The 25,968-nt window shown below is 35.4% G+C and overlaps 2 protein-coding genes across 2 annotated transcripts in view; both read left to right on the top strand.

Annotated features, from left to right (window-relative positions):
- The window catches only part of LOC136815741 (zinc finger protein GLI3-like), a 52,000-nt gene extending 29,582 nt beyond the window's left edge, over positions 1 to 22,418 (top strand). The window contains exons 3-6 of the mRNA XM_067072191.1: positions 10,050 to 10,331; positions 15,079 to 15,243; positions 15,560 to 15,670; positions 19,553 to 22,418. Coding sequence (XP_066928292.1) covers positions 10,050 to 10,331; positions 15,079 to 15,243; positions 15,560 to 15,670; positions 19,553 to 21,640 — 2,646 coding nt within the window. The 3' untranslated portion in view covers positions 21,641 to 22,418. The remainder of the gene's footprint in view (positions 1 to 10,049; positions 10,332 to 15,078; positions 15,244 to 15,559; positions 15,671 to 19,552) is intronic.
- Positions 22,419 to 23,729: 1,311 nt separating this feature from the next.
- Positions 23,730 to 25,968, top strand: part of LOC136815742 (methionine--tRNA ligase, cytoplasmic-like) — a 45,854-nt gene continuing 43,615 nt past the window's right edge. Inside the window, exon 1 of the mRNA XM_067072192.1 lies at positions 23,730 to 24,035. Within this exon, the coding sequence (XP_066928293.1) occupies positions 23,828 to 24,035 (208 nt within the window). The 5' untranslated portion in view covers positions 23,730 to 23,827. The remainder of the gene's footprint in view (positions 24,036 to 25,968) is intronic.

Genomic DNA, 25,968 nt, shown 5'->3' on the forward strand with positions numbered 1-25,968 from the left:
TCATATCTTAATGGAGCTTAATGGGAGCTCTAAATGAGATTTAATGGTGCTTAATGTCTATATAATATTTTTATTTTGGATTTACGATTGACTAGAAAGAAAAATCTTATATGAATCTAATGTGTAGTCAAATATCGACATTATTATTTATAAGAACACAATTATAAGAATATGAGGCTTATATATAAGACTAAATTCAGAACACAATCCTAACCCCACAACTTCAGATGTCAGAATCCAGAAATGCTGATGATTTTAAGCCCGAATTGAAAATCTTTTGGGCTATTAAGTCAATATGCGAAGAACGAAAATGCGAAGAAAATATATCACTAAAAATGAGTGTGAATATAGCCACGCTGTAGTGAAAATGTCCTGCTTCTTACTCTCGGGTACCTAATAGCTAATTCAAAAATTTTCCACCCAGGACATTTTTATTCCACCCCCCCCCCCGCTTATTAGGTTTTGAGATTTTTTCCAACCCCCCTCCCCCCTCCCGCTTATTCCAATCCCCCCGGCTATTAGGTACCCGAGAGTATATATTTCTAGTTAAATATAAAACTTTTCAGTGATTGCCTTTCAATTATTAAAACTTAAATATTTGGATGGGTCACAGGCAAGAAACAACAAACATTTAGTAGCTGAATACCTTTTATTAGGGAAACTCGTCTATATATACCTTATGCAGAGATATTTTTAAGCGTTTATTTCCGTCCCGCGTACTCGAGGTATCGATCAACAAGAGTTTTGTTTGTTTTTTTTCGTGGATTTTTCTTCCAACCGGATATCCTTTCCAAATTTAAGGGTCGTACAATGGTGACAAATGTATTTTGGTTTACTAGAACCCAACCTTCCATATAGATTTTACTTTCAATCCGGCGTTTGAGTTAAAATCACACGCGGGCGTGTGACAAGAGTCTCGAGTCTAGCTCTTCGGGCTTGGAAGGGGCGGCAGGATTTGAAGGTTTGTAATTATTTGCCTTAATGAGTTCACAATCATCCTTTTCACTTTAAAAAAAGTTTCGCGCATCCTTGTCCTCGTGTACTTTAGGCTTTATATGCGTTACCGATGGACTCCCCAGACAATAGCGAGTTTATGTATTCGAGATAAATCGAGGGGGACGTTATAAAGCAAAGTCGACATGTCTCCGAAATCACCGTCCACTTTGCTGGACGACGGTAAAAACACCAAAATACCGTCGTCTGTTTAGGGGAGCAAAGGCGATATAGAGCCGTGCATCAACTATCGACTTTGTTTTGTATCGATTTCATTTACCGTCGCCCTCGATACCCTCCGATACATAAACTCGGTAATTCTCTTGCGCTATCAGTAAGCATCAAAAAGTGGGTGACACAAAGGGAACGAATTCAATCTTCGCGTGCATTACCAATATTCACTTTCAGTTTTTGCGTGGAACCCCACTTCAAATGTTTGAAGGATCTGTCACACAATTGACATTTGATGTCAACTCATTTTCGTATTTCAAATGTTGAATGCGTCATTCGCGGCCAATGGGTCCTTGAGTGATAAACCCCATGTCTGTCTATATCGGGTAAGAAGTAGATAAATCTTGATAGATTTTGTATAAGAACAATTAAAGATTCCAACTCAGATGTTATTAAGGTTGGATTCGTTATTTTTTGATAGGTTTTGGTAAGGTGAGAAAAACGGTTTCCGATTTGAATTTAATACACCTTTCGGGCGTGATTGATGCCCGAGCTTTTTTATGTTTAGCTTCATAATACTTTTGATTTCTAATAGAAAAAAAATTTAGTTTCAGCTAAAAAAACTGAAAACCTAATTGAAAGTTTTTGTTTTCATAGGGTGTGCTTACAAATTTCCCGTATTGGGATTAAAAAAACTTTATTTGCGAGGCACGTACAAACGCTCTTTCATTCTTCCGTTGTTGATAATTTGAGCTTCTATTTTTGTTGAAATTATACCTTTCTTGTAACGTCATTGGGGGGCTTAGTAACTAAGAATTAAAATGTTGTGGTAAAATCCTTCTCTCACTGCTAAAACTTAAGTGATACATGCATCCTCAAAATTTTAAGTACCTCAAGGGCTTTTCCTAGCCCTGCAAGAATGAGCTTAGTAGCTAATTTCAATGATCTAAAGAGCATTGATCAATGAGTTAGAGAGACTATTCGAGCAGCATTTTCGTTTTGAATACTTTAATTTTAAATGAGACAATTGAGGCTTATCAAGACTCACCTAATTCACAACCAACTAACTTTTATTGGCAAATTCAAGAGAGCTGTTGCAAAGAATTTTCCTTTTTTTCCGATTTAAACTTTACCCAACTAAGTTTTTACCCTTAAGGTATTCGGAATATCAAAAAAACCTCGCTGGGTCATCCAACAATATTTTCATCTAGCCAATAGCAAAATAACATCTTAACTTATTTTTCACTGACTTTATCTATAAGCTGCTTTAGTATATAAGTACATCTTTATTTATAAGAAAATCCAAAATTTTGGATGCCTTTGGATGTTCTTAACCTTTTGAATTTCAAGCCTATAAATGTTCTTAATATGTTCTTATTTTCACAATTTTGAGGGTATTCTCGCCTATTTTCTTAAAAAATTGGGTCTTTTAGGATCCTCAAAGCCTTAGATTGCTCTAAACTTGTTCTAAATATTTTTACCATTGAAGCCTTATGTTCTTATATAGTTAGTTCTTATATATAAAAAACGTATACAGTAGGACGAGTACTTACCAAATCTCAAAAGCTATTTTTCTTGGAGCAACAAACTATTTGGTCTTATTCGGACGTCGTTAGGACGTTTTTTAAACGTTTCAAGGAAATACAAATTAAAACTAGAAGTCGGAAAAGCTTGCGGTTAAACAAACGGAATATCGAAAAGTAAATAAAAATGTTTGGTTGAACTAAACCAAAAATAACGTTTTCCTTTGGAATGATACATACATGATGGGGTGTGAAGTTGTAAACTATAAGGAACCGTCGCCTGATACTGTGAAGAAAAACCATGCGTGCTATTTTACCAAGCTATCGTCCGTATAATGTATTATTATGATATAACATAGTTTGTATCTTATAAAACGTATAATATGCTGCGCGGCGGATAGAGCCTGTGTTTACGACAACAGCTACCCCCGTCTTCGCGTTTGTTCCTCTTAGATGAAGCTCGTCTTAGACTATAGAATAGTCTACATGAAACCCTGCTCGCCTTAGTTCCGCCGTGAACAAAAAAATACACGTTTTTTTATATAAGAACAAACTACATAAAAATTAAGAAACGGTTTAGTTCTTCTCAATAAACTATATAAGAACATTTCGATAGCCAAAATTTAAAGAATAAGTTAAGAACATTTTAAAGCTTCGCGGACACTTAAACACCCGATTTCTTAGGAAAATGGACGAAAATACTCTTAAAATGGTGAAAATAAGAACATGTTAAGAACATTTTAAGGCTTACAACTCAAAAGGTTAAGAACATCCGAAGGCTTAAAACATTTTGAATGTTCTCATAAAAACAAACGTGTTGGCTGGCTATAATTATGGCTTTTCATGTTAGACATGATGTGTAATACGATTGGTTAAACTTTATAGTATAATATGGATGGCCTAAAATTTTGGAATATCATCTTAACTGTTCTTACAAGGTATACAGTCTAATGGTTTGAAGCAAAAAGTCGATCATTCTTGACTGTACAGTCATCAAGTGGTATGGTGTGGTTTGAAGGTGTCAATTGATAGGTTGTCATTTTGATTTTCCTGATATCACTGCTGAAACATCTCACACCTCTTCAAAAAATGAGTTTAGGGTCTCGAGACACTATTATCATATGAAAAAATCTTGTTTCATGAATTGTGCGACATAAACATAACATTTATACTGTTAATTTTGTAGACTCTGATTTTGGGTCAATATGGCCGCCTTTTTTCTTTGTCATGATAACAGATGCAGGTGAACTAATACCCCATCCTAAGGCCTGATTCTTCTCCCTCCCTTTTCGACTTTCTTTTTACCCTTATTTCACCCCTCTAAACACTCTAAACGATATATATAAGATTTTTTTAAAGTAAAAAAAAATATTGGGGGGTCGGTGACGGGGGCCGGTGACGGGGGCCATGTTAACGTATCTACTACAATTTGCCTTCACAGCATTTTTAACTCATGGACGTTTTCATAAAGCTAAAAAGTCACATTTTTAAGATTTTTCAATGCTAAAACTTTGAATTGAATTATCTCGGCTTTTGTGATGGCTAAACCCTTAATGTTTGGTACTGTTGGAAAGCTCCTTTCAAAGCTCTATCTTTTCAGCATGTCAGATTTTTGAATTAGGTCCTCAATCAAAACTACTGGCAGCCGAAGATGTCGCTGGGGGACGTCAAGAAGATAAACAAAGGAAAGAAAAAACTTTCTACTCTTCCCGAGAGAAATTCGACAAATTCTATTGTTAATTCCGCTGTCTCAGTATATCTAGCTTTACTAGAACCCAACCTTCCATAATATAGATTAGATAGGTCGAGTAGATATTTTACGTGGATAGCCCAGTCATCTAGGACATTTAGACCATTGAGTTTAAAAGGGCTAGAGTACAATCTCCAATCTTTCCCAGGCAAGAAAAAGTGAAGCCACTTTTTTCCCATCTAGAACGCGCCGCAATCATGACGACGGATTGTATCTAGTGGTTCCTTTATTTTCGAGGACTGCATTTTTTGAAATCTAGCAATAGATTTCACTTTCAATCCGGCGTTTGAGTAAAAACCACGCGCGGGCGTTCTGGGTGGGAAATAAGTAGCTTCATTTCCCATCCAGGAGTCTCGAGTCTATCATTTCGGGCTTGGAAGTCAATGATTTAGACAATACTTCGATTGTTTTCACTTAGGAAGGGGCGGCAGGATTTGAAGGTTTGTAATTATTTGCCTCAATGAGTTCACAATCATCCTTTTCTCTTAAAATATAAGTTTCGCGCATCCTCGTCCCCGTGTATCCGAGGCTTTATTTACGTTACCAATGGACGCCAGACTATCATCTTCCGCTTTCAAAAATAGGCATCAAAAATGGGTGATACAAAGGAAACGAATTCAATTTTCGCGTGCATTATCAATATTCACTTTCAGTTTTTGCGTGGAACCCCACTTAAAATGTTTGAATGATCTGTCACACAATTGACATTTTATGTCAACTCATTTTCGTATTTCAAATGTTAAATGCGTCATTTGCGGCTAATGGGTCCTTGAGTGATAAACCCCATGTCTGTCTATATCAGGTAAGAAGTAGATAAATCTTGATAGATTTTGTATAAGAACAATTAAAGATTCCAACTCAGATGTTATTAAGGTTGGATTCGTTATTTTGTGATAGGTTTTGATAAGGTGAGAAAAACAGTTTCCGATTTGAATTTAATACACCTTTCGGGCGTGATCGATGCCCGAGCTTTTTTATGTTTAGCTTCATAATACTTTTGATTTCTAATAGAAAAAAAATTTAGTTTCAGCTAAAAAAACTGAAAACCTAATTGAAAGTTTTTGTTTTCATAGGGTGTGCTTACAAATTTCCCGTATTGGGATTAAAAAAACTTTATTTGCGAGGCACGTACAAACGCTCTTTCATCCTTCCGTTGTTGATAATTTGAACTTCTATTTTTGTTGAAATTATACCTTTCTTGTAACGTCATTGGGGGATAGGTAACTAAGAATTAAAATGTTGTGGTAAAATCCTTCTCTCACTGCTAAAACTTAAGTGATATGAATCCTCAAAATTTTAAGTACCTCAAGGGCTGTCCCTCGCCTTGCAAGAGTGAGCTGTTTTAGCTCATCGATGATTTGAAGAGCAGTGGTCCCGCGTAGGGAACCTTTTAGGGGGAGGGGTTTGAAAAAAGTGGAAAGTTTTGAATTTTTTTTGGAATTTCAGTCCTATTCAGGGTCCATTTTTCCAACCTCAGCGAAACACCTCGTCGGTTGGCAAGGGTGGTACCCCCCCCCCCCCGGTATAAAATAAACCTCGCTGGGTCAGCCAACAATATTTTCATCCAGCCAATATCAAAATAACATCTTAACTTATTTTTCACGGACTTTATCTATAAGCTGCTTCAGTATATAAGTACTTAAATCTTGAGGTATAACTTTTTAAATTTGGTTCAGTATTTACCAAGTTTTGACGTGTTTTTGCACTTTTTCAAAAGTGAATTTTTCCTTTGAAAGTTTATAACTTGGTAAATACTGAACCAAATTAAAAAAATTATACCTCAAAATTTAAGTTAGACTTTCCTCTACACGAGCAAAAAGATATTTTTGAAAATATCCTTTCTGATTATATCACAATTACGTCTCAAAGACCTGAACTTTTTTCTGGGACACCCGGTATTAAGTTAGAAAAATGAGTAGGCACTGTCAACCCCGAGCTGGTTCAGGGCAGAGTCGTGGTGGACTTCCAAAGCGGCGAAGCCCCTTGAAAATTTGACCTTGGTTGTAGAATTAGGAATTTAAATTTATCTCTTTGATACTACACGATTTTTTCATAAGAACAATAAGGCTGAAAATCGTCCTATGTCTTCATGGGTGTATGTCAACTTCGATCACGCCTATATAGAATTAATAATTTTGATATATTTGTTTCTAGGAATGTCTTTGGAAATTTACTTATCAAATATGCTTTGATTTCAGATACATTTTTTTGCGCACAAGGTTCACCCAAACATCTATTAAGGGTTTTTTCACAATGAACATCATACCTGGGACATGTAGATGCTTGAAATCTAATATGGATTTCTCCATTTCCTTTTCTTATCCTAGTTTCAACAAAATCGGTCCTAGTCAAATAAAACAGCCACAGTTTTTATTCCGCGAAAAAAGTTTATTTATACTTATTTTTGGCGGTGTCTTTGAAACAAAAACTACTGGGTTTGTTCCCATAGTCTAGTGAAACATTGGAGACCCTCCCTCAGACAGCTTCTCCATAACCTATCCTAACCTCCATAAAATGTAATGGAGCCCTATTGAAACTCCATGCTTCGTTGTTTGAAAATCTCATTACTGTTACATACAACCAGAGGGGCACCATCAACTTCCAAATAAGGCAGTATGTAAATTAAAACACCCTCCCTCTTTGATGAAAGCAAGCTAATCCTCCGACTCTGTATCCAAATCTTCATCATGTGATGAACAACTAAACCAGTATTAGTGTGAGTACTAGTAAAAATACCGAAATATTTGATGCGGGATGTTTGAACAGAGATTCTTACAACGTAAAGACCGTTATGTAATGTTTAGGAATAAACAACTTTTAACGTTTTTTAAAAGAATAAAGTTATTCTGAAAATGTTTGACTTAATGTTCCTTGTATACCAGATTGAAAGACGGGCCTTTCAAGGTGACGGTATGTCCGAGTTGAATATTAAAAATCACTTAATATTCGCACATACCCGATACTATTCACTCCCTCGGTTCCTGATTAGAATGATCAGTCTCAATCATTTCGATTCATGACAATCTTAGCTAGTAAAACTCTTTCCCCGCTTGCTAAGTAACCCATAACATGTAAAAACCAAATTGCGTTTGATTTGAGGCCAGACCATAAAACCCAAGACAGAACGTGTTCTTGCGTTTGAAGTGAGGCCGAGCCCTAAAACGTAAGACAGAACGTGTCATTATCAAATATTATGTTTGAATTGCGTCCAGACCCTAAAACCAAAGACAGAATGTGTTCTTATAATGTATGTAACTCAAAAGTATTGAACATGCTAAGGGGTTACTCAGGAGTCAATATTACTACAACTGGTGACAGCTTGAATAAACAAAAGATCAGCCTTATTTGAATGGATAAACACTTTTTATACCAGTTTATAGCTTAACTTTGTATTTTCACTTGAAAGCTCCCCTACTGGTCCCCTCAAATTTCAAAGAACATATGCGCCCAATAGACTTTTTTCTTTTACCAATACGTCATTTCTAAAGAAAAGAGTTAATCCTTTCAACTCGAATCAGCATTTTTTTCAAGACAGGTTTCCCAGGGTATTAACCATGGCTATAACTTGATTGGAATTCGATAGAGAAATTACTGTAATGTTTTGCTAAATCAAACTCTTATTCTGTAATCCGAATCAGTTTTAAAAACTTACAATTCTAGAGACCTAGAGCCGCCTAATCTTCCTATATCTTTCCAATGTTATTCTAATATATTTGATCCACCTATCTTTTCGTGGCGAAGATAATACTTCCTTAATGTTAATTTAGTAATATAATCAAATCAAAAAATTTCCACTGAAAATGAAAATTTTCGAATAATTTGACAGACAAACTACTAAACTGACCGTCTAAAAAGAATTCTGCTAAAAGTCTTACGTGATTTATGTTTGGTTTTTGTTTTATTTCAAAGTGAATGTACCGCAGCACTATCCAAATTTTTGCGAATTTCGCACGTTTGATTGTTGAGCAAACTTTTGGTTTGTTATTGTGTCGTCGTCTTTTATAAGTTTCCCATTTCCGCACTAAGATTCTTGTCACTTTTCCGAAATCTTTCCGCTATTTCTTCCGGGATAACCAACATGGGGTTTGTTTCTGAAGGTACGCAAAATCTTGTGTTTACTCATGAAACTTTTCGAAGCATATTTTCAACTACCCGGAGTCCTGGTCTTTTTCCGCTAGAAAAGTGGCTAAGCAATCTTAGTGCGGAAATGGGAAATTTATGAAAAACGACGGTAACTACGGTATGTAAACGATCATTGCCAATGTCCTTAAATAAAGTACTCTATATCATTTTTGCATAACTCTGATTTTCTCCAGTTCCTGTTTATCTCAAACTTTAGCATTTGAAATATTCTTTTTATTCTTCATTTGTATCATAATATAGCTAGGAAGGAAAACTGATTAATATCACAGATGTTGCTATGGAAACATGATACCATTTTTAGTCTGGAGCTTTTAATATTATAAGAAAATGTTTATCTTTAGGATAGAGTTTCTTTTAAGCTCTTACAAACTAAGCTGCAGTCTTTTGATCAAAAAGCAAACATACCTCAAAATAACTTTTGATATTCAACGATTTGATAGATCGAAAAAAACTCTACATGGTCTTACTCAATTGTTTTCATATTCTGTCAAGTTCTTATAATAAAAAGTTTCATATATCCTACTCTCTTTTGATTGGTGCATACAAGGTATTTCTTTTTATTGTTATGCCATGTTTGTTTATGTGGTGTAAGTTAAGCAATCTATGACAACATTCTTGAGGGACAAAATAAATTAATAAGTGTACACAAACTTTTGATTAAGTAAAGTAAAACTGTATTAAATAAAGAGAGCTTTTTTAAGGCATTAAGCCTGTATCGACTGGTTTTTATTGAATAAAAATAGTACCTATCGGAGCAAGTATATCGACTCAATCAAGCGTTTTTACATAAAGTTCGGATAGCCGAGTCTACAAGGACTGGTCCTTTGGAGTAATTCTCACAAAGTTTTTAATTATCGCGTGTGTGGGTTGCTTGGAGTTGTTCTGCCAAGAATTAAGCCATTATTCGTTTTGACATTATTGTTGTGTATAAATACTTTTCAAATTTTGAATGCGTGGGTTTTTTGATATGGCTCCGCTTCAAATTAATACACCGCCAACAGCCGCCGCAGATAACAAAATATCAGTTCTTTGTCTACCGGTGTTTAACGATTTGCGTAATTTTTGGTTACTTCCACCACCGCCCACGCATCCGCCCTTGGTTGTGGCGTCACAATTACATCATCATGGCTTTCTTACAAATTGTTCTTGCGTACGGCTTGCTTATTTCAGTATTTTATAATTAGCTTCTTTCAGAGATTTTGAGATATTGGCATTGGTCTGGAATTATTATATTGTCTAGGGAGCAAATGTCGACGGGGGTGTTTTCCGAGAATGTTATTTATCTGAATTCCGGGGAAGGTTGTGTAGTTGTACGGAGGGGATAGTAATGTTGTTTATAACGTATCTATACAGCAAATGTTATTGGCGTGAAGTTTTATCGGTGATTTTCTACATACCAGGTCACTCTTAAATCTACCACAAGCCATGCTAGTGTTTTTTCATTTTCTTTCCATATTTTCTTTCCATAGGCCACACCAAAATCGAACACCACAGAACATGGCGGTGCCGATTCAGCAGATGATGAAGAAGAGGGCGTTGATTTACGTTGTAAGTGGCGGGACTGTGGTGTTCTTTTTGACGCCCAAAGTAAATTGGTTCAACACGTGAATACGGAACACATACAGAAGAATAAAAAAGATTGCACATGTTATTGGGAAGATTGCAGCCGTGACGAGAAACCCTTTAAAGCGATGTATATGCTGGTGGTTCACGTGCGGAGACATACTGGAGAAAAGCCACATAAATGCCATGTAAGAATGACTACACGTTTTTTTATGAGAACATCCAAAATTTTTGAAGCCTTCGGATTTACTTAACTTTTTTGAGTTTTAAGCCTAAAAATGCTCTTATGTGAGTATTTTTGTCGATATACCTAAGGAAATAGGTGCTTTAGGGTCCGCAAAGCCTTAAAATGATCTCAACTTGTTTTTAATATGTTACTCTTGTATTGCTAACTAGTGGCTGGGAGTTTTAAAAAACTTCTTTGGAAGTGTGACTGTTCATGAATATAGAATCTACGTTTTTTACCAGTTGCCGACTAAAAAATGGACGGTGCTATTAGATTCTTGAAGAGTCCCGGCCAAAGAGCTGGTAGAAGTCAAATAAAAGATTTGCTTATTCTGAGATAGTGAAATCGGTTGGGTTGGACTTTCGTTGGCGACTTTCATTTTCAATTTTGCCGTTGTTTTTCAACGTTCCAAAGACCCTAATTTAAGAAAAAATGCTCGTCAAACAGTGCTGTGCAGTTGAAATTCAATGTTTTTTTCCGAGGATTCTTGAAAACTCTGGACAGACATGGATTTGTGATAAATTTTTAGCTTGACCTTGCGAAATTATAAAACCTCGTACACAGGGCAAAGCAAGATCGATTACAACCCTGTGTTTCAACATTGAGTAGAAATTGCTTAGGTATTGTTAATTCTCGTTCGATCTTGTCTTGACCTTGCTGTGAGATCTTGTGTTGTTTTCACTTTCGTTTTCATATGAAATCAATCTCACTGAAACAAGACAAATACAACTTGTTCTTAACAGTTGAGAAATTATCCCATATTCCTAGATGGTAAAAAACTTTAAAACAACCATATCGTCCATAGGACATTAAATGAACGTTGAGACAGCGATATTTTGGGTATTCGATTTCATAAAAGGGACTGTGATTTAGGGCAAACATTTTCTAAAACATACATTATAAGTATAAAAAACAACATAAAAGTACATTTCTACCTGGGACAAGCTCCTATCAAAGAGTGTAACAGCTATTTCGCTAAATTAGGTTTGGTCTCCGGGCTTGTTTAAATATAGACATTTTGGTTGTGGCATCAAAATTCATGTCCCTTCGAAAGAATAAATGAAGTATCAAATTTTATTTTCAAGGTATTGAGATTTACCGCCAAGTAATATATGCTGAAATTGACTACTTTTGGGGCATTTTATATTTGTTTAACCTCCTTCGACACCCGTCTCATATTCAACTAGATGGTTTCAAAATCTAAAATAAGAATTAAAACAGTTTTTTTTTCGTCTTTTCACCAATAATGTCGACCTATTCCGACTAAAAATAACTTATAACCCACCCTTTGAATCCCAGGCAATTGTATAGACAGTTTTATCCTAAACTCTACGAAATTCTGAACTTTACTAGACAACAAAACAATGCCCTTGTGGAATACAACAATACACAGGTTGCAAAATTAAAGTCTGAAAAAAAAATCGCTTTTACTCGAATTTTTTGTGTGCTTGTTACATGACATTTATTGACACTAATCAGCTGTAAAGTTATAAAGCAAGTAACATGGGAATAAAATCACGTGAACTTTTTCAAGTAATCACATGTTTTGACTGCATTGATATAATTTTGCAACCCGTGTATTGGGAAGTTTTCAAACCTTAATCCAAAGGAATAAACACGAGGCTCACGGACGGTTTGAATTTTTTTTAGAAAATCCCAATTTTTAAATGCCTTCTATTTTATTCAAAGGTTGTTATTTGATATATAGTAGTATTTTTTCAATAGTTAGCCCAAAATGAAATTCAATATATTGCATGTTAGAACTTGTCCCTGTGAAACCCACCGCAAAGAAAAAAATTATTGAAAGGTTTTTTGGCATCAAATCAATATTATGGGCGTTTGACAAATTGAAGTGATGAAGTGTGATACCCACAATTTTCGTATGGTTTTGTATTAACGGTACACTCTATACCGCAAGTCTTGTGCGTGGATCAAATTTATTTTATTTGACCTTAACCCTTCGAGCATCTTCCTAATTCTTTCAATAGGGGAAGATATCGTTTCAGTGATACAACCTTGCAAAATTTCATATCAATTGGATAAATATTTCAGAAGTTTTCAAACGTTTTCGTTAGGGTGGAGGGGGGAGGGGGGTCTCAAGGCCGCCCTTAAAGTCACAAGGGTTAATGTAAACCCGACTTATTAAAAGTTCTTAGCAACCAACTGCTTTGCTGGAAGATATGCCTATTGCCAAATTTCATTCACTACACGGCTATCTCTATTATCTATATTGCAATCTTTTGGCTTCGTTGTGAAAAAAATATTTAGATCGTGCCTCTCCAGCTTCAGCAATAATTAGGTAACATTGAGCCCATTTAGAAACCCTCCCCCTCTCTAAGGAATTTTAGGATCCTAAACCAAACGTTCGCACATTACAGGCTTCAAATTAAGCCCCATCTTTTTATTTGCTTATCATGCATTAAAAAATTCAAATCCATTTTGAAATGTTAGTTTAACACTGATCCATTGCCAAACTTTCTTTGATATTAAATGATTAAATCACACTAACATTGCTTTAAAGGCCATAATTATTAGATAATTAAGCTCTGTTTTCTTTCTATGCATAGTGGTATGTTAGCTTAAGATTCCTATTGACTAAATATTAATATTGGTGCTGAAAGACTTTATATGTTTATATATATTAGACTGGTTCTATTGTAAGGAACTTGTAATAGGGTTATACTGAAATACAAAGCTCTTAGCGGCCAGATTTGCCCATGAATACATATTTTTGCAAAAACCCTAGGGTGCCTGAAAAAAATAAATATGATATGCGACCCTTAAGATGGTACATGAATAGACTTATGCAAAATCTAAATTGCCGCGAAAAATTAATTTCTTTTTAAATTTAAAGTAAGAAGTCTCTAGAGTATAATTCCTAAACTATTTGAAAATGAGCTTAAAAGCACATGTTTAGAAAGGGAGATTTTACCACTGCCGTCGTGTCACGTCACGTCAAAGCGAATCAAACAAAAAAGCTTTATATACCCTGGACAAAGTTTCTGAATTCCGGTAAAGCAAAATCTTTGATCGAATCTTTTTTTAAAGTGGTACCCAAATGGTAGCACTACTGAATAGCGGTGTAAATGAATTGAAAGCGCTAGATCTCTTTTTTCTGGAATACCTTTGATGATTTACTGCGGCGTTAAACGTAAATTTTTAACATTGCAATGGATTCTTTGTGAGTACCACATTCAAAATAAACTTCGATCAAAGATGGTGGATATAGTCAGGGAATTATAAAGGTCAGTGGATGGAAAGCAGAAAGTTTATCAAAGTCTAATTTCAAAACAATAAATATACATTCCCAGCGCTGGCACACAACGTTGTTTCAACGTTTTTCTAATGTTCATAACGTCCATATAACGTTAGATGAACGTTGCAACAACGTTGTGTGCCAGCTGGGATTATAGTACCAGATAATTTCCCGCACTGTAAATATCTCAACCAGGAAGACGGTTTTGCCACACACGCAAGCGATCAAATGATTATCAAAAAGGTATTAGCTGCCAGAACTTAATTAAGACCGCAAAATGTTTCCGACACAAATATAAAATAGGAAACGCCTAAAAATTTACTGTGAAGGTGGTCCTTTTCTGCCTCTCATAATGCAAAATAGATGCATCAATTGTGCTCCTGCAATTATTATAATGTGTAATTAATAATTATTTTTATAATAACTCCGTGAAAATATTGCATAACCTTTGCGTCTGTATAAGTCGGCACAGGATGCCTTTTGATTCATGCTTAATGGAATGGCGTATCGCTCTAAAAGATTCTTTCTGGTAATTCAATTACAGTGGACTTTCCCTAATTCGAACTTCTATTATCCGAAGCTTTCTGTATTTGAAATAATTTTCAGTTCCTATCTCTTTATAAATTATAATTTGAATCTCTCTTTAATTCAAACAAATTAGACTTCACGTTTCGAATTACAATGTGCGTCTAATTGAATTGAAAATTTTGGCTATTTCTTAGACTGGAGTCGTTTATAATGCATGTAATACTAATAATAAACACAAATAATGATACGGGATTTAGTTTGTATAAACGACTGGAAGAATCCGGTGTTCCAGCCTTATAGATACCGGGCCTAGCTACGCAGAAACTTGCGTAGCGAGAAAACAATTTATCAAGCAACAACAAACTCTCAAAATAAAATCAAGTCAAATGAAACATTTTTAACACACAAATCCACACACATTTTATTTTCAAGAATTTTTTTTGGGCGGGAAAAAATTTTAATTGCGATATTGACACTTTTTTTTTGTTTGGAGTTAGTGCACAAAGGTTTCTAGACGACTAAAATTTACTTTTTTGCTTTATTTCTAATATTTCTGAATTAGTCGTCTAGCTTGCTAGACTAGCTATTTCTTCGTTTTTCGAAATTTGAAGTTTGGGCGAGAAAGGCGCGTCTGGGCTATCTGTTAAGTGTAATCAAATATTTCAATTTTGGAAGGGGTTTATATCCTTCGAGGCTATATTTTGAGCCTTATTGGACAATTTTTAGTCTAACGTTAAAACTCAGAGTTAAAACTCTACCCTTTTAATCTAAGTTATAGCGCTTCCAAATCGTTCGTGGCTATAAAATTTCGTGGGAATTTCCCTTTTTACTCAAATATTGTGGCCTTTATTGTAGCTAGAGCAGTTAACTGTACATAATTTCAAATATAATGTTTTTCAAAATATGCATCTTTTTAATTTTTCAGTACGATGGTTGCGATAAAGCATATTCACGACTCGAAAACCTGAAGACACATCTTCGCTCGCACACTGGTGAGCGGCCGTACTTGTGTGAAGTTCCTGGATGTGAAAAAGCGTTTTCGAATGCATCGGATCGAGCAAAACATCAGAATCGAACCCATTCTTCAGTTGTAAGTTTTTATAATTTTTTATTATTGAGCGATGATATCACTCGATTTTTAATCACGCACATATCCTTCGCTGCAAGCTTTTTTTATAAGAATAGTGTAAATCCATTTCATCATGGATAATCTTAACTTTTTTTAGTCGAAATCATATATTATATTCTTAACATATTCTTAACATATTCTCAAGGTTCATTTTTAGATTTTAACAGTCATAGTCTCAAAATCATCGATGGTTTTCAAGTAAGTACTAAGCTCTAGAAGGGTTTTAGACTACCAGTATAGATAGATATACTAAACAACTTCTATTGAAACTTTCTAGAAACAATATGGATGTAAAGTGGCAGGATGCACCAAGAGATATACAGATCCAAGTTCATTGAGAAAACACATGAAAACAGTCCACGGCGCTTTGCCCCAACCGAATAAAAAGGTAAAAATTTTCATTCCACGTGTTCTTAATCTTTACCATAGTTCACAGGTAGATTGGGTTCGAGTTGACCGAGGTAGGTTGACGTCAGGTCAAAATTCTGTGTTCATGATATTCATGACGTAATGTTTCTACTGAAACGCCTCGGTTTTTACCAGTAGTTGCAAATTTAAGCTAGAAAAAAATTGTTTAAAAATTACCACAACAGGCGAAAACCGGGGTGTTTCCGTAAAAAAATGCACGATGAATTTCATGAACCACCGGTGAGCACGGGAATGCAACTCACTTTTGTTTTGTACATTCGTCTCTGGCTCTAATCCTTAGTTTAGTAGTTCACAACTAAGTTGTTGCGACAGTAAATTTTGTAATTCCAGAAATTTAATGTAAGTCATATCTATGGTATAAAATTCATGATGTGCACCATTGCAATTTCTTCCACGGACCCAACAGCTGATTGGTTGCAAGTGACGTATTGACTGGTTTTACGTCACTAACGACCAATCAGCTGTTGGATCCATGATGTAATGTCAGAAGACATTACACCGGTGCATATCATGAATAAAGCCTAATGTTCAATCGGAAGGAACTGGAGGCAGGTACTCAAATCAAGCGGTCGATCGTAGGTATGGCTCTAATTTTGGACGGCACATACCGTCAAGAAGAAGGGATTCGAATCGAGAACCCCTTGTTTGTGACACCCCTTTTTCCTGACTGATGGTTAAACTTTATACACTTAATTGATCTTCGCTCGTGTACGTGCTTACACACATACTCTTTTCGAGTTTTTGGAATTGAAAGTATGATGACGTGCTTTTGGATTGTTTGTTTGTGTTTTGCATAATTTGTTTTGGTTATTATAAGAACATCCAGAATTTTTGAAGCCTTGGGATATTCTTAACTTTTTGAGTTTTAAGCCTAAAAATGTTGTTAACATGTTCTTATTTTCGCCATTTTTTGGGTATATTTGTCCATTTCCCTAGGAAATTCGGTGTTTTAGAGTCAACAAAGCCTTAAAATGTTCTTAACTTGTTCTTAACATTTTGGCCATCGAAGCCTTATGTTCTTATATAGTTTGTTCTTATAAAAAACGTGTAATTTGTTTTGGTTATTACTCTTAATGACGGATTATCTTCATGAGCGGGTTTTCTATATTTCAAGACGCATGATTTACTGCATTGATGAAGCGATTTCTACATCCAAAGGTCTTCACTCTATCTGGAATGTTGGCATGTTGCCATTTTTCTGATGAATAATGCCGTTTATTATAATTTGATTCTTCGATGCATTGATTTTTTTGCCTTGCACGTGCCTTTTTACCATTTCTCCCGTTAAATTTTTAACTTTTGGATGGAATTTGAATAATGTGTCTAGCAAGGAAGTTGAAAGGGAGGAGGAAAGATTAGTCTGGGGAATTGTGAAATTGAAAATTGCGTATTAGTTTTTTTTTCGACCATCAGTTATTTGAATATAAATTATCCAAAATTATCTTTCCAACGAGATTACCATACTCTAATTCTAGCTTCAGGACACTTGATTTGCTAAGAATTCGCCGTCTTAGAATCCAGTATTCCAAAGAGTCTATCAGTCAAACGTTGCAAACATAAAGCAAAATCCCTTTACGAACCAAAAATTCGTTTTTTTTAAACTACAGTCAACTGCCACTAATTCGAAACACTATAATTCGAATCTTTCTATAATTCGAACTAAAACAGCTGTCCTCTCAGCTGAAAAATCGATAAAATACTCTCCGTAATTAGAATCTTCCCAGCTGGCACACAACATTGGTTCAACATTCATATAACGTTATATGGACGTTGTAAACATTAGATTAACGTTGAAACAACGTTGTGTGCCAGCTTGGTTGCTATAATTCGAAAAACATTATTGGTTCCCTGAGAGAGTCAACTGTGTATTATGTTTACTGCGAATACATTACTAATAAGATTTTGTTGAGAGTTTCGCAGAGATTTTCTCTCCAGTATTTGTGGAGGAAGGGTAACCAATCAAAGCATTAATTGGCAAAATTAAAAAGGCCCATAATCGTATTTTAATGTACTATTTATTTTCACGAAGCCAAGCGGTGATATAAATAAAAATCCGCCAACTCACTTTTAAGACCCGCCTTCTATGACAGTAAATGTTACTTTTTTAACAACACCCCATACACGTTTTTTATAAGAACATCCAAAACTTTGGAAGCCTTCGGATGTTCTTAACTTTTTGAAATTTAAGCCTAAAAATGTTCTTAACATGTTCTTATTTTTCACCATTTTGTGAGTATTTTTGTGAGTATTTTTGTCCATTTTCTAAAGAAATTGGCCGTTTTAGAGTCAACAAAGCCTTAAATTGTTTTTAACATTTTGGCCATCAAAGCCTTATGTTCTTATATAGTTTGTTCTTATAAAAAAAGTGTATACGAGGAAATCAGAACAAATCGAAGTAAATAAATACATCAAATCTCCAAAACAAGATAGTTTAAACTTTTTTTTATAAGAACAAACTATATAAGAACATAGACTTTGATGGCCAAAATGTTAAGAACAAGTTAAGGCTCTGTTGACTCTAAAACACTGAATTTCTTAGGAAAATGGACAAGAATACTCAAAAATGGCGAAAATAAGAACATGTTAAGAACATTTTTAGGCTTAAAACCCAAAAAGTTAAGAACATCCGAAGGCTTCAAAAATTGTGGAAGATGTTCTTATTAAAAAAGTGTATACCAGGAAATCAGAACAAATCGAAGTAAATAAATACATCACATCTCCAAAACAAGATAGTTAAAGTGTGTATTGCTTTATTTCCGTATATGATCTATTAAGTAGCTTCTAGTTGCTAGGTAACCAAACTAATGATTAAATACATGATGGTAGCATATAAACATGATCTAAGGCATGTTTTGTTTTCCATTTGGAGATTTACACTTGGCTTCTTTTATAGCATATTGTGGGTTGGCTCTTTATTTTGAATATGGATATAAAACTATGATTAAGCGTTATTGGTAGAAAGGCTCTTAAAATGATGTGACGCATTTCTTTGAGTACTGTAGAAATTATTGATAACTGTACTTGCTTTTGATGAAATTATCGTTGGTAATTTGGTTTTACACAAATAAAACTTTTGTATGCTGTCGCGGGCTGTCGCCAGACTTGGATATCTAGAACTTTTAAAGAACCATCGACCCGACCAGCGAAAAATAAAACTTACAAAATTTGCATATCTTGAAAAAGATTTTTGCTTGGAGATTGCTTTGATTTGATGAAGGAGATTGTTATTATCGCAATTTTAACCAAAGCTATCTTGCAACGCCGAATCATGATGCTTGAAAAACTTAAAAGAAGGTCTAAAAGAAGATGCATTTTCTCATCAGTTCTCTTAGACTGCGATGTTTCATCTAAAAAGGTCAGAGTGCGTGAGATGCTTTATAACTTCCTTCCCATCAATAAATGATATGGATCTTTTACACTTACTGGTAAAGAATCTGTGAGGCTCGATTTAGTTTCAAGACTTACTTACATTGATTGGTTGATAAGAAAACTGTAAAACAGGGAAATCTATATAAAAATATGAAAAATATCTCTCATTTTATTGCCTCTTATGTCCAATGTAAAAACGACTTTTGAAAATCGTAAGGAAAAAAGACTTATAATTTATTCACTCAGAAATTTATAAGGAATCTGTGTGCAAAATACCATCCCATTATCCCAGCTGCCTAACTGAAAGGTTAAAGAGTTTAGAAAATTTGAGGGATTTGTACAAACTTGCCCCAAAAAATTATAGGTGTTCTATCGAAAATGCACCAACAAAAGTGCTGAACTTTTAAATTTTCATAGACTTTGATTGCGATTCAGTTTGTAAAGAAACAAACTCCTTTTTTTACCAATTCAGGTGAAAGTTGACCACAAAGCGATCAAGAAAGAAGAACATTCACCCATCAACATCAAAGTCGAAGTACCCGAGGATGATCCAAAAAGTCCTAACAAACGTAAAAATACAAGCTCAGAAGAATGCAGTCCCAGTAAACACTCCCCTGCATATAATGGACACCACGACGCCGGTGGTAACGGCCGAAGCCCGATTTACAGTGCCAGCTTGAATGGTTTTAATGGTTATAATGATTACGCCATGGGCGGTAGTGGAACTGGTGGTGGTGGATATAACCGGGGTGGAGCTAATAATGGACACCATCAAACTATAGTGAGTAGTACCACCAATTACGATATCGGGCGTAATTGGAGTAACGATCCTGTCGCTAGCTCTAATAACGGCGGAAATGGCCCTATCGTGCCGATAGACAATGACCCTCTAAACTTACGTGATGATTTCATGCAAATGGGTGTAGATGGCGGTGGCATGATAAACGGGGTAGGTGTAAACCTTCAAGTTCAGATGCGAATTCCAACGCAACAGAATATCGGACAACCTCACCTTGGAAAACCTATTGATTTATACTCAAATGACGTCAACAGGCGATTATCAAACGGTTCATTAAAGGGCTTAACACCGCGCCGTGAAAGTAACGTTAGTACGCTTTCTGCCGATTCCAGCTACTCGTCTGGAACGGAATTACCCATGGCGGGAGGACGTCGAGACAGCACCCACAGTACTATTTCTTACGTATCTGGAGGCCGACGTTCGGCAACGTTACCAAGTCCCTTACCGTCACGTAATCTAAGTCCGGGACGTATCAACCAAACAGTCATTGAAGGTGAAGTGTTAGACGAGTTCACTTCGCAGCAAACAGGGGCACAGTTACCTATACAACAAGATATATCCGCCTCGTACGTAGATACCAACAACGTCAACTACAGCCGAGGTAGTAGTGGGTATGGTAGCCAACAGACATACTTCGCACCCAAGACACCATCCCCTATGTCACCTTCCCCACCTAGTAGGGAGATACGTAGAGCAAGTGAAGGGACCGTTCGCCGTGTCAGCGATAGTGCTGTCTCAGGGGTTCCCTCCATTAAGGAAAAACTACAATACCGTCGAGCGAGCGATCCAGTTAAAGTGCAACGTGTCATGGATAATACTCCACGTCGAACATCTTTTTCAACATTCTCAGTTCTCCCAACGTTGTCGAACCAACAACAAAATCAGCAGAATCAACTCAATAATAATAATAACAATCAACAACAGCAATTTCAACAAAATATGTTTCAACAAAACATGAACTCACAACAACAACAACAGCAACAACAGCAAATGCAATTTCAAAATTCAACCAATTTGATGGTGACACCACAACAAAATCTCAGTGTTGCCACAACATCACAAAACAACATGGACTCAGTTGTGTACGCTCAACCAGATTCTACAAGCAATGTTGGTAACAACATGCTAACAAACACAAACGATCTCTCAATGCTGATGGACACTTTTAACATGCAGCAATCGATACCTCAACAAGTGCCACAAGATCCACTACAACTCAACATGGAAAACGTCAACCTACAACAGCCACAGCCACAACAAATGTTCAACAATAACCAACTACCATCTCCCTCAACACTCAGCATGAACAACACTCCACCACGTCTCTCTCACATGCACATGAACAATCAAACATTCAATAACAACTCTAACAACATGCCCACAAATAATGGCGGCGCTTCAAATTTCGTGGTTCCACACCCGCCAGCGATGCGACGTAACACTGTTCAACAAATAAGTCAACCGTGTGCTATCGACACAGACAATAACTACGATTTCACGTTACAATGGCGTAACGAACATTTCGGGGCACGATCACAGCAAAATAACCAACCACAACAAGTCATTGAACCAGATTCGACAGCAATTGACAAGGACTTAGAATCTTTAATGGTGAACAGTATGGCTTCATTGAACACTCAACAAAATGCTCGCCCTAAAACCAACATGGCTATTAACCGAATGGACTCTCTAATGAATTCATACGCCGAAGAGAATAAATATTTTGAATATAGCTCTAATGCCGTTGAACGGTATCAATAAACTTGTTATTCATGACGTAATCTTTTATACGGGATTACCGGAGAAAGACCGAGATTTGCAACCAAATTTTAATTAAAGTCAAGGTTATTTCGGGTTTTCCCGTGTTAAAGATTACCTCATGAAAATATCAAGAATGGAAATTTTTTTGAAGGAATTATTTTTTATCATTCGCATTTATTTTGAATTTGTCCAGTTCAGTTTTTTTTTTTTTTTTAGAGCAATATAATACATATAGATGAGAAATTTTATTTCCTATAGTATCCCCTATGATGTTTTATTTTTTGTATTGTACAGAACGTATTTTTAATTTGAATTCTTTAATTTTTTTTAAATTCGTACGCGAAATTTATATGCAAAGTTTGAAGTTCAACAATCTTCCAACTGTATCATGCATAAATTGCCGAAGCTAAGAAATTTCAAAGAAATTAATGTTATGTGACGACGCCTTTTTAGTAGCAACAAAGTCTTTATGTTAAGAATAATATAACTCCGTTTTGAGTGTAGGAACTTTACTACTTTGAAAGAAATCTTTATTACCTGAACGGTATTTTTACTATCACACCCTAGTTATTTTGGAAAAATCGAAATTTTAATTTTATTTTACGTATTATGTTTTTGACGAAAATCTTTTTTTTTATTTACTGAAAATTTGTTATTATTTTTATTTGGAGATTTAAAGAATTTAGGGAAATTTTTGCTTTTGGTTGTAGATAGAATTTTTATAAAATAAACAAAGAAATAAAACACATACCTCGAAATGACAGAGGGCTGAAATGAATCATTATCAGGCTTTATATCAGACATATAGTTCAAGGAAAATTCATTAAAACACTACAGAAAATATTTCCCCACAATGAAGTTGCTCCGGGGGGGGGGGTAATAGGGCTGTGAGCTGACGGGTATGTGTCGCCCGACTTTCAACCCTCAGACTTAGCGGGACTGTATTTTGCAAGGAAAATCGATCAATACAATTTCTCGTATTTTCCAAGGAAAATTTCGTAAAACAATTTTCATAGTTTTAACAAAATTAGCCAAACCATTTTCTTGCTGCTTTCTTCAAGTTGTTCTTCCATAAAAAATCGCTTTCTGTCCTTAAAAAGGTGAAAAATGGTAGAGTTATTTTGAATTTCAAAATTGAAAGCAAATCGAATCGAAGCTGCCATTAATCTGCTGGCAAGGAAAGAAGATCTCATATTGCTAAAATCTACCACATTCTTTTGAAACTATTCTTAAGTTTGGAGTAGTTCAATTCAGCCATCGTGGGCGGGCCAGACATTCGAAGGTGACTTTGGAAAGACTTTGAACACTTGAAAATTTGATGATTAGATTCTTCAAAATGAAAAAGAAGAAGAGAATGAGTGTGTTCACTTTCAAAGCGCTCTTGAAAAGGGACAACAATCTTCTTTGTAGAAAAAGGAAAAAATACATGTTTTCAGGGAATTGCCGCCTGGATTAAAGTAAAAATCGCTAGCGAAAAAGAATCCGACTTTGACGAGCGTATTACAATATAAAATGGTACTTGATTTCCCGGTTGGCCAAAATGTGATTTTCGGCGAGGATTTAATTTGGAGGATGGGGAAATTTTACGCACTTGTGTAAATCAAAAAATACTAGGTATATATCTCAGATAGAATTTCTATTTATCCTTGAAAATTTTTGTTAAATTTGGCAGGTATTTAATTTTGGGGGCCGTCGATTTTCAAGATTTTGGTGGGTATTTGATATCAATCACGAGTTTGATCAAATCTGCCATGTGTTAACAGATTTAATTCCACCCGCCAATAATCGCAGAGTTTCTCGAGTTATTTTTAATCTTCATTTTCGAAAGTTTTTAAATTTTTCTTTTTTAATTTGTTCGGGTAGTGTTGAAAAACGGGCGGAAAGTTAGGCAGTTTTGGGAGTAAACACAAGATTTTCCGTACCTAGAAAAAAATACCGGTTATCCCGGGAAAAAAGCGGAAAAATCTCGGAAAAGTCAGGAGAATCTTAGTGCCGCAGAGTGGAATAAAAGTGAAGAGTTTGATACAGGACGTATAAAACAGGCTGTTTAGATTTCATCATCCACATGGTTCAAAATGGTAGCTCAAAGCTGTAGAAATCGAAAGTGAAAAATATCACAGCAGAATTTTGAGAAGGAAGAGGTGCTGTGAAAGTTTACACACGAAAAGAGGAGACGTTTTTGATTGTATGATTGGACGTAGCAGCTTTTGTAAGACACTTATTAGCTCCTTTAATGTTTATTCTTCCTTGAGGCAGTTCCATCAAACGAAAAAGTTCTTCAATCACAACGAAATGAAGCTTTTCACTGACAAAGGAAATTTGGCTGCTTTGAAAATACTTGCTGCTTGCACTTACAACGATCAAAGGGTTGAAGTAGAAACAGTTTCAAGAAAAGGTAAAGGTTATTTGAATCATTAGAAAGGTTTTGTTCCTGTATTTGTGTATTTTGACACGCGTGTCTAATTTGGAACTGTGTGTGTCAATGTTCGATCGGAGAAATAAGTTTTACCAATGTCTAAACTTTTGACTATATCTAAAGAATTAGTAAACCTTTTTAAGATCTGTAAAAAGCTCTCTACTCCCAAATAGTTCTAGAATAAACCCTGAAAATCCCAAGATAATTGATAAAATATTAAATCTTTAAAGAAAGATTGGGTTATTCCATTTTTAAACCATACAGGGGTATTGACGAACTTTTCCAGGGGGTTCTGAGCCTTGGTTTTCCAAGGGGTTTTTGTTCCTTTTTCAGATTTTCCAAGGGGGTTATTGAAGGTTTCCAGGGGGTTCTCTCTTTATAAACTGACATCATCAATAGTTGTTTTCCAGCCTCTTTTTCATAAGATTTCACTTTCCAGAGGGGTCTACCCCCTAATTTCCAGGGGATAACTTGTTATTCAAAATTTCCAGGGTGGTTAGTGAAAAAGTTCGTCAATACCCCTGTATAAATTTTTTTTGGACTAGCCCATTGAAAATGAAAATTCACGAAGAAAATACAAACCTGAAGCAAAGAAATTGCCTTTATAGCTCATTTTTCCATGAAAAATAGAAAAACTTTTGGATATTTGAGTTCCCCAAACATTGTAGAATCTTTTAGTACACATGGCAAAAGAAAAAGAAATAATTAAAACCTTAAAATCAACTGAATTCTTTCAATAATCATAAACATCAAAAAAACGTCCTTTCGGTTTCGCCATTTTGTTTTTCTAAAAATCTGAAGTCGGAACTTCTTGTGACGTAACAAATAACTTTTCAAAATCCAATGAAAATGCGCGATTTGTATCACCCGGTAGAAAAAAGTCATGTGACAGCAATTTCCGTAGAATGGCCGTTCTATTATATTTATAGGATAAGAATACAAAGATATAACGAGGGGGTTATATTATTAGCTGGGGCTTCCTGAGGCTAAGTTTTTAGTGCAATGTTTTTGGTTTTTCTGAAGCATATAAGATAGAGGAAGACCTACTGAAAAGGGGAAATTAGGGGAACAATTCTATCAAAAGTTATTGGCAAAGAAAGTCACCTTTTGAGGTCGAAATTATGGTTTTTCTTGCATAACTTTTTATTGCAGTACCCCCGTCTTATTCTGGTTTGACAACGGGTGGTCAAGTACATAACAAACATACGGGAATGTTTACACATGGACAGGATAAGTTTCCACGAAGCCCCAGCAAGAACAAAAGTTGGATTTGGCTGAAAATGGCTGAAATTGAATCTTTGATATATTTCTTTTGGTAAAAGCTATGGTAATTCTGTTTGGCTATATGAAAAGCTTATTTATTCCTTGTCAAGATACTTTTTATTTGAAATTGGTTGCTTTACCAAACAAAAAGATATTAGAATGTCTTGACAGGTCATTTTGTCATTTTTGTGTCATTATTTTTGGTCAGCTGAACGGATTGACGCAGTTCCATTGTTTTGTCTTTTGGAACACGCGTGTGAAGAAAATAGACACTTCCTTAAAACATTCCATAGCATAATAAATATGATATAAACAGTCTTAAGCAGCTTAAACTCTTTCATCTTTCCCTTTACAATAGGGGGGGGGGATGTTATTTTGCAAAAATGGCATAAATTCTTAGCCCATTTGTCAAAGGGGTGAAAAACACTGTCACAAAAAGTAATTTCCGACAGTTGGCAAAATTTTGAGGATTTTGCTAAAAACGCAATTTTTTGATCGTTTTTCTTAAGTTACTTCTTGTTAGAGTGTTTTTCACCCTTACAATATTGATTTTCTTAATCAGCATGAAAATACCTTTCAAATGAGGGGTCACTTCGCAATGTTTTAAAAAATTTTGAAATTTCGATTTTGCTGGCAGAGCGGCGGTGGG

This window comes from Clytia hemisphaerica, unplaced genomic scaffold (assembly GCF_902728285.1).
Source record: "Clytia hemisphaerica strain Z4C2 unplaced genomic scaffold, Clytia hemisphaerica genome assembly, whole genome shotgun sequence".
Classification (NCBI taxonomy): Eukaryota; Metazoa; Cnidaria; class Hydrozoa; order Leptothecata; family Clytiidae; genus Clytia; species Clytia hemisphaerica.